Source organism: Cynara cardunculus (genome assembly GCF_001531365.2).
Source record: "Cynara cardunculus var. scolymus isolate 2C chromosome LG 14, CcrdV1, whole genome shotgun sequence".
Lineage (NCBI taxonomy): Eukaryota > Viridiplantae > Streptophyta > Magnoliopsida > Asterales > Asteraceae > Cynara > Cynara cardunculus.
This window is the reverse complement of record NC_037541.1, coordinates 517,410-527,100: the sequence shown is the minus strand read 5'-3', so window position 1 is coordinate 527,100 and position 9,691 is coordinate 517,410. Positions and strand designations below refer to the sequence as shown.

General features: G+C 30.2%; 1 protein-coding gene across 1 annotated transcript; it reads left to right on the top strand.

The window, feature by feature from the left end:
* Positions 1 to 7,564: 7,564 nt before the first annotated feature.
* On the top strand, positions 7,565 to 9,428 carry LOC112526486 (transcription factor MYB41). The gene is made up of 3 exons (XM_025136776.1): positions 7,565 to 7,735; positions 8,254 to 8,383; positions 8,546 to 9,428. Exons 1-3 carry the CDS (start codon positions 7,603 to 7,605, stop codon positions 9,363 to 9,365), a joined length of 1,083 nt encoding a protein of 360 aa, XP_024992544.1. The 5' UTR covers positions 7,565 to 7,602; the 3' UTR covers positions 9,366 to 9,428.
* The last annotated feature ends 263 nt before the right edge of the window (positions 9,429 to 9,691 follow it).

Genomic DNA, 9,691 nt, shown 5'->3' with positions numbered 1-9,691 from the left:
AATGAAAGTTTTGAAAGTACGTTACCCAAAATAGGAATCAAGTTAAAGTACGTTACTTTTGCATGCAATTTACCCTTAATACTAATAGATAAGTTTGGTAATTCTTTAATTTTATATAAATATGGATTATATCTTGATTAACTAACACATTTTTAGTAAATATTTAATTGATTTATCCATTAAAAATGTTAATACAAATTGTCATCTTTGAAAAATGTACAATAATTGTTGATTAAAGAATATTTTTATGTTTCATTATTTATTATAAAATATCCCCCATTTTATAGTTTTTTCTAGATAATTCTATTTCATCAATAACAGTTCCATTCTGTCCAATGTCAAGGTTTCATTCCGTTTCATCATTAACAGTTTCATTTTGTTTTATCATTAACATATTCATCACTAACGGTTTCATTCTGTTTCGTATTGTCCCATCATTAACAGTTTAATAGTGTCCACTGAAACATGTTCACGGGATTGAATGCGGGAAAGAGGATTTCAATGATCGCAACAGTTTACAATGTGTTCCCGTTTTGCCCCTTGTTGAAAATAATAATAATTTATCTTATTTTTTACTTTACTAAAATAACATGTTTTAATCGTATCATTTGATCATGAAAATATATGAATGTAATTGGGTTGTAAGATTTGTATAAAAAAACATGGTTTGCAATGTAGAGGTTAGTTACTATACAACATTTGACATTTGTGCAACCAATACAACCCAATTTCAACCACCCATTTCATTTGATTAATATGTGATTTCATAGAAGTTTCGATTGTTTTCATAATATAAAGTATTGATCATAATTAATGAACCATATTCATCTTCCATAAATATTCAAATCATAATAAATGAACTCTCGTCATATCCATAAATATCTCAATTTATTGGGTTGCATTGGTTGTACAAATGCGATGAATTGTATTTGAAACAAACTCTTGCAATGTAAACCTCCTTTTATCAATTACTTGAATATATTTAAGGGGTTGTTTATCAAGTCCCTATTGGACAAGTGTTTTCTGTGTATCACTTACCTCACTTGTCGAGTACGACAAAGACTATCAAGCTTATCGGGTAAGTGAACGATGAAACTCTTATCTGGTTAATGTTTACCAGTAAGAGATGCTTACCGTTTTGATGACTAAGAATGCTACGTGATAAGATAAGTGAGGATGATGACTCTTGCCAGTAAACAGTTATCCGACAAAACATTTGGTAAACAACTTGTAACTAGGGGTGTGCAAATCCTGAATGGTCCGAAAACCCGAATCAAACTTGAACAGAAAATGAGGTGTTTTGTGCAAAACTCGAATCAAACCTGAACAGAAAACGAGATGTTTATGTAAAACCAGAATGACTTGAAATCATCTGAAAACCAATTTTTGGGTGGATATCTGGGTTCGAATTGGGTTTAATTTTTTGTCATCCCACCTGTCCGAAAACCCGAAAATAAATAGTCTGACTGATTCATATTTCAGACTTCAGACGTTTGTCAGTTTACAAAAACAAACAGTCTGACTAATTCAGATCTCAGATTTTAGAGTTCAGAAGTAAAATCAAACAGTTTGATTGAGTCAGATTCCAGACTTCAGATGTTTATAATATTATTTTCCATTTGTAATAATGAGTAATGCTTGTGATGGCACACATGACCTCACTTCAATTTTCATATTCACCAATCAATTCTACCAATAATTCATTGTTCTTAAAAAAACATTTATTATTTAAATAATAAATTATATCTTCTGTTCTTGTTGTTATCATCATATTTAATTATTTCAGAGCAAAAAGTTGAGTAGTGGTAATTTTTAACTGGTCCTATATAAAACGTACCTTCAAGAACACCAATGTAAATTGTAACATACATTTTTTTGGCACATTCAACGTTTGAGGCTTGGATTGGATCGAATCCATGACGTGTCTTGTATTTGAGTAAAGTTACCCACTTTTTGCTAACTGAGTTACACACCAGAGATTAGGGGTGCTCAAAAACCCGACCAACTAGATCAACCCAACCCAACGCAAAATAACTCAACGCGAAGCAACCCGGTGTTTAATCGAGTCGCAAAAATTTTGAATCGTAGGTATTGGGTTGATATTGAGTTATTACTATTTGAACTCAACCCAACCCGATGAACCTGATATCCTTTTATTTATTGGATTAATATGATTATCGAATTTCTATTATTATATACATTAGACAATTACACTATAATGTACGCTCTTCATGTACACATATTTTCAATCTATTCACATCTCTATATAATTCATTAAAGTATTATATGAAACAATTTCATAACCATATATGAAACAATTTAATCAAAAAAAAGTATTATATGAAACAATGTCATAAGATTAAACAATTTTATGAAATTTTTTCATAAGATTAGATAATGAAATCAACAGATGAGGGTGGTTTGCATGGTTTGTACAAATAAGTGTGGTTTGCATTTGATCGCTCCTCTCTCTCCTCTCTCTCTCTCTCTATATATATATATGTATGGGGGCCATTCAAGAGAGAACTGGTTAGTTTGTGGTAACCGTGAGATCCAATCTCAACCACAAATCAATAGATAAATTAGAAAATTTATAATTAAAATTTTTATGCAAGAACATTTTAGGTATTTTCTCTCCTCTCTTCTCTCTCCGTCCCCGTCTTCCGGCCACCATCCTTCGGTGATACCACAGTGTGATACTCAAGCACATATAAGATGCATTGTGATACCACTGTGTTATATATCCGATCGACCGCACAAACGACCACAGTATGATACCCAATCACATATATGATGCATTGTGATATCATTGTGGTATCACCGGAGGACGGTGGCCGGAGGACGGTGGTCGGAGGCCGGGGGACGGAGAGAGAAGAGAGGAGATAGGAGAAAGGAGAGAAAATACCTAAAATACCCTTGCATTAAAATTTTAATTAAAAATTACCAAAATTATAAATTTTCTAATTTATCTATTGATTTGTGATTGAGATTGTACCTCACGGTTACCACAAACTAATTAGTTCTCATTTGATTAAGTCCCTATATATGTATGTATAAGTTATGTTTATTAAATCACATTTAAGTATTTAATTACACAATTAATTAAAATAATTAATTAAATTGCTCCACTTCAATTCTTTTAGTTGAGGCATGTTTTTAAGGTTTTTTAATAGCATTTATTATTCACATTGAATGTTTCATTTTGTTTTGTATAACTAATTGTATTTTCCTCCACTTCAAGTGTTTTAGTTGTAGCATGTTTTTGTTGGTATAATGTGTAAATTTTGTATTATGTGAAACCAGCTTGTTTTCATAAGATTTATAAAACCAATTTTTTACACTTGAAATTTCATAGTAAAATACTATGAAGATAACTTTCACATTGTTTTTGCCGTGAATTTTTCTGTGAAGTTTTAAGTGTAAATAAGTGGTCTCACGGGTCTCACGAAAACAGACTGGTCTCACGTAAACCAACCCTATATATATATATATATATATATATATATATATATATATACACATACACATAGGGTTGGGTTCACGTGAGACCAAAGGTTTTTCGTGAGACCCGTGAGACCAATTTATGTTCATTGATCAAATTTATAAGCTAATGGTTTAAAGTTGTACGGTGACAATTTTGTAATTATTGAGAAATTCATGACAATTTTGTGAATATAAATGTTGAGATTATAGATCTAATCCAATTGTTGAGAATTGATCTTACGGGTTTCACGAAAAACCCTTGGTCTCACATGATCCCAAGTCCATACATATATATATATATATATATGTATTAATATATATATATATATATATAGAGAGAGAGAGAGAGAGAGATTCGTTGTATTTGATATACTTATTCTTCATATCATCGTCATGTCACCTAAAACTTATAAATTACTTTCCACATCAACAATATGTAATTGGTTTTCAGTCAAAATGGTTACGAAAAAAAAAATGAAAGTCTTTTACAATAATTACAGATTTTCGTGTCGTTATACTTAATTATCGAGAGTTTGGTAGCGCTTTGATAGTCTTGTGTCGACATCAAAGGCGAATAACATCTGTATTGATTGGTATAAAGCCGATTCTACCATAGTCAATAATTCATTATGATACAATCTGTAAAAAAAAACTGAAATAGTACTACTGATTTAAAGATAATTAAACATTTATAAATAGAAAGCATAGGCTCACAACAAAGTGAGAATAAAATTCGTAGAAAAAGAGATTTTTTTTGAAGTATATAATATTTATATACGGCAAATGCAACAAATAAAGTCATACACCCTCCTTACATTTGGTGGGGTTTAAATCTCTGACCTTTTAGAAGGCAAAAGACTACGATACTGTTGGACCAAAGGCCCTTTAGTTAGAAAAAGAGAAGTTTGTATCCATGATAAAAGAATTTTATGACGAATCTATCCATTTAGGATATATTTGATAAACTAGCTAAAGAGCTGGTTGTACTATGTACATCAGTTCATAACCGAGTTGACAAATGTAAAATGATCAAAAAATACATGTTAAAAAATTACTTAATTTTAATATTTTTTATATAATTAATTAAACAAACCACGAGTACATTTTATCTATACTATATTATAAAGCATTTGATAGAAACTCTTAAAAACCATTTTTTATGAACGAAGTACTGTTTATTGATGCTTATTACCTAAAATTCAAGATTTCAAATAAATTGTGTGTAAGTACGACTTATTAAAATTTCATGTAACTAACTTTAGATAAACATAATCAAATAGAGAATAAACATCTCATCTAAATATAAAAAAACTAAAATATAATAAGAATAATCATTAATTATTATCTTTATAAAAAATTATATTATTAAACCAAAAATAAAAAAAAAAAGAATTAAAAAAATACACAAAAAAAGAAAATTTCTAAATAATTAAATAATTAGTCTGGTACTAATATCAATATCTTTTTTTAATTTTTTTATGATATCTTCATAGTTATATTTTATTCAAAAATAAAACATTATCGCTTTCTCAAAACCAAATAAAACCGTATTATAACATCGACTAAGACAAAAAAAAAAACACTAAAATCGAGATATATCTTGCTGCATTGTACGAGTACCTTTCAAGTATTAAAATAAGTAGTATATAGTTTTTCAATCATGTAGGTTTAATAAACGTCTGTTTTAATTAGTTTATTATTAACAATTTATTAAAATATATGAATTAAAAATTAAAATAAACGGTGTTAATTAATAGTTATATAAATATATTTATTAATTTTATTGCACTTTTTATGTCTTGTAATTTTCATACTTCTAATAAATTTAAATTTTTAAATAAACAAATTTATATCATTAAAAAAATGATATTTACAAATATATGTAATTTATTTAGTGAATAAAGTAATATGATATATTGACTAAACTATTATTTCTAAAATAAATATACTTATTTATATTTTTATAGTATATTATTACAATTTTAGTTTTCTACTGTATCAATTAAATAAGAACAAATTGCATGAAAAATAACGTATTTTAATTTGATTTTTATTTTATGTAACGTACTTTCAAAACTTTTATTTTTGTGCATAAGATGTAAAGCTTTAAACATTTAAGTACCCGAATAACATGTTGAAGCATTAACCGTTTACCATGTTGATGTAGTGAGTGATGTAGTATTCAACTCAGTATTATTTGCTGACATGAATGTCTTAATCTAAAATTAGTTTTTATGTATTGTGGTTTATTAGAAGAAAGAGTTAATGCTTCAACTGGTTACTCGAGTACTTAAATGTTTATAACTTTACATCTTAGGTACCAAAATATAAGTTTTGAAAGTATGTTATCCAAAATAGGAATCGAGTTAAAATACGTTAATTATGCTTTAATAGATGGTAATATAATAATTGTAATTGTTATAATAATTCTAGTAAAAAAATGAGTGAAAATGAATGAAGATATTTGTAAAAATATATATAGGGGTTTTTTGGTCATTTATATCAAATATTGACAGATAACCGATAATAGACTTACATATATCAAATTCATTGTATGCCTTATTACGTTTGGTTTTATGTTTCCTCTGGATACAACAACATAGAAAAGATCAAAGGGTCTTTGGCCTAGCGGTATATGAGTCTTCGGTTTCTTAGCAGGTTAGGGGTTCAAATCTCACCAAAGATGATAAGGTTATGTGAGTTTATTTGTTCTATTTACCGTATATAAATACTATATACTTAAAAAACAGCATGAAAAAGGGGATCCAACAAAACAGATGTTCCACGTGATTAATGAACTGTAGTGATCTTGAACAGGGATATGCACGGATCATAATCAGAATTAGACATTGTATAACAAGATCCCTATCCAACTCTGATGTTTTCGTTTCGCTAACAGTAAAGGTCGAAAAGCAGAAGACCAATTTAAGCAACCTAGCTAATAAACTCAAACTTACCAAAGAGTATTTGACCTAGCGATATCGTAGTCTTTGGCCTCCTAGGATGTCAGAGGTTCAAAACTCACCAAAGATGATAATGGTGTGTGAATTTATTTTTTGCATTTGTTGTGTTTATAGATTTTTTATAATTAATTTTATTATTTCAAGTACTCATAAAAATTGATACATATTTTATATAAAGTTCTAATATTTAATTTCAAAAAGATTTTTATGTGAAATTACATTTGTGCCCATCATTAATTATCATATTCAATACTCATATAAATACCTTTTGATTTTGAATTTTATGAATTAAATAATGAATTGAATTTTGAAAAAGGGAAAGGGAAGCTGTGAAAGAGATGGGATACGTGGCTGTTTTCTGTTGGAAGACAGCTAATATGAAAATAATCGATGCAGAAAGCTATTGATGGAAGGTTGACCATTTGACCACCACCCACACCACCACCCTCCACCGCACACCACCGGTCCCACCCCGCCGGAAATTTATGTTTGTGAATATGAGAGTCGGTATGGCAAATGATGGTATTTATATATATATATATATATATATAGTTTGTTTTAAATACAATCGATCGTATTTGTATAATCAATTCAACCCAATAAATTAAAATATTTATGAAAATGATGAATGTTCATTTATTATGATTTGAATATTTTGGGGTGTCTTATAAGCCCAAATTTGTTGAATGTATAAGAGAAACATTTGAAGCTTCATCATGTGATGCCATCACTCTCTTGTCATATGCCATTAAGTAAAAAGTGAAAAATGGCAACATATACACATATGTAAAGTTACTAGAAGCTCAAAAAGGCCATTTTGACTTTGTATTCTTTCTTTTATATATACATATACATATATATATATATACACACACACACACACACAAACACCAAAGAGTGTGTGTGTGTTTTACGTGTGTTTTAGTGTATATAGCTTTAAAAGAATGGACACGTTGCCATGGAGATTAACACAGGACGGCCACCGAATCCCATTGACTTCCCTCCTTTCTTTCTTGTCTTCTTTTCCTTCTCTCTTTCTCTATATATATACAACTTCTCCAATTTCCATGGACCTACAGCTCTCTCTCTCTCTCTCTCTAGCTCTTTCAAGATCAGAAACAAACACACACACAGATTGATATAAGCTGAAAACACCATGGGAAGATCACCTTGCTGTGAAAAGAATGGTCTGAAGAAAGGTCCATGGACTGCAGAAGAAGATCAAAAACTGATTGATTATATTCAAAAGAATGGTTATGGAAACTGGAGAACTCTCCCCAAGAATGCTGGTATCTTCTTTAATCCATGCCATAGCAATAACCCACAATTCTTTATCTTCTGTCTTGCACATCTCTCTCTCTCTCTCTCTCTATATATATATATATATCTATATATATATATATCTATATATATATATATCTATATATATATATCTATATATATAGAGAGAGAGTGTGTGTGTGGGGCAGAAAACCTAAAAAAGAAATGCAAAACTCAAAGGGATGACCTTAATAACCATTCATCTTTACGACATGCACGTGTTGATACAAGTAATTTGTTGGTATGCACACATGAAACATCTTTAGAGACTTGTATGCACTTGTGAATACCATACAGATGAATGGTAACTATGGTGTTCTTCAATTTCTCTTTTTTAGGGTTATCCCTTTAACTTCACGCACTCTCTCTCTCTCTCTCTCTCTATATATATATATATGTATATATATATATATATATATCATTTTGTTTCTTTGTTTTTTGCGGCAAATAATTGATCGTATTTCGGGTTGGATTTCAATATGCGTAGGGTTACAAAGATGCGGAAAAAGTTGTAGGTTAAGATGGACGAATTATTTGAGGCCTGATATTAAGAGGGGAAGGTTCTCTTTTGAAGAGGAAGAGACAATCATTCAACTACATAGTGTGTTGGGGAACAAGTAAGTCAAATGATTTGTTATTTGATTGATTAATCATTTAAATGGATTTTTAAAATATGGGTTATGTTAAAAATATTATTTTGAAAAAAGGGTTGTAGAAAAAGACTTGAAATATTTGTTTCAACTTGTCTAATTATTGGTGTTTGGTCGTTAATTAAACAGGTGGTCTGCAATTGCAGCTCGTTTGCCTGGAAGAACTGATAATGAAATCAAGAATTATTGGAATACGCACATTAGAAAAAGACTTCTTCGAATGGGGATAGACCCGGTTACTCACAACCCTCGTCTTGATCTTCTTGATATCTCGTCCATTTTAAGCTCGTCTTTTTATAACCAGTCTAATGCCAACATGTTCGGGGTCCAAACAATGGTTAACCCCGAGCTGTTGAGGTTAGCTGCTTCTCTCCTTTCGTCTCAACGTGATCAAAACCCTAGTTTTCTTCACCAAAATGATCAAAAACCCCAATTTGGACAAACCCTAATTCAAGAAAATCATCATCATCATCTTGATCAACTCCAAAACCATGATCAAACCCTAATTCAAGAACTCCCAAGTTGTGTCCCATTTTCTAGTGATCAATCTTCCCAACTCATGGAACCAAATGTAGACCAACTTCCTTCAAGTTTTTCCCATTTTAACCCACAAAATTGCCAATTAAATGAGTGGCAAAACAATGGCATAGGTTTACCTTCTAGCAATCTTGATAACCTTATGGGCATGGCCATGGAGAATTACGGTTTCCAAGGTTCGGTCCAATCCGTTGTTGATCCTCCATCGAATTTGACACCCAACGACTTCGACTTCACATCACATTTGTCGAACCTATCGACACCTTCGTCAAGTCCAACGCCTTTAAACTCGAACTCGAATTCGACTTACATCAATGGAAGCAGCACAGAAGATGAAAGAGAGATTAGCTATGGCAGCAATTTGTTCAAATATGAGTATCAAGAAATCTTGGATTCTAATGTATTTATGTGAGTATGTATGAATATATTGTAATTTCGTTCCTACTACATGATCATAATCGAGAACTCCTTTTTTTTTTTTAATTCCCATTATTATTTCCATTCATTATATATTACACTGCGATAAAATTGAGTTTACAGGACGCCAACAATCTACAACTGTACTAATAGACTGCTTTATACGTTTTAAGTATATATGGAACCAAACAAATAAAGTGTCATATCTAAAAGTGTTGTAATAAGTTTACAAGATGTTTTTTATGTCTTAACAAGTTTTTTAGAACATTTTTAAAATAAAACGTCGTATGAGCTATTGTATAAGACATTTTCAAAAGTGTG

Excerpts from the sequence above, each read along its gene's own strand:
- LOC112526486 (XM_025136776.1), top strand. The coding sequence starts at position 7,603 with ATGGGAAGATCACCTTGCTGTGAAAAGAATGGTCTGAAGAAAGGTCCA. Across the intron at positions 7,736-8,253 it reads AACTCTCCCCAAGAATGCTG|GGTTACAAAGATGCGGAAAA; the intron begins GTATCTTCTTTA and ends CAATATGCGTAG. Across the intron at positions 8,384-8,545 it reads CATAGTGTGTTGGGGAACAA|GTGGTCTGCAATTGCAGCTC; the intron begins GTAAGTCAAATG and ends TTAATTAAACAG.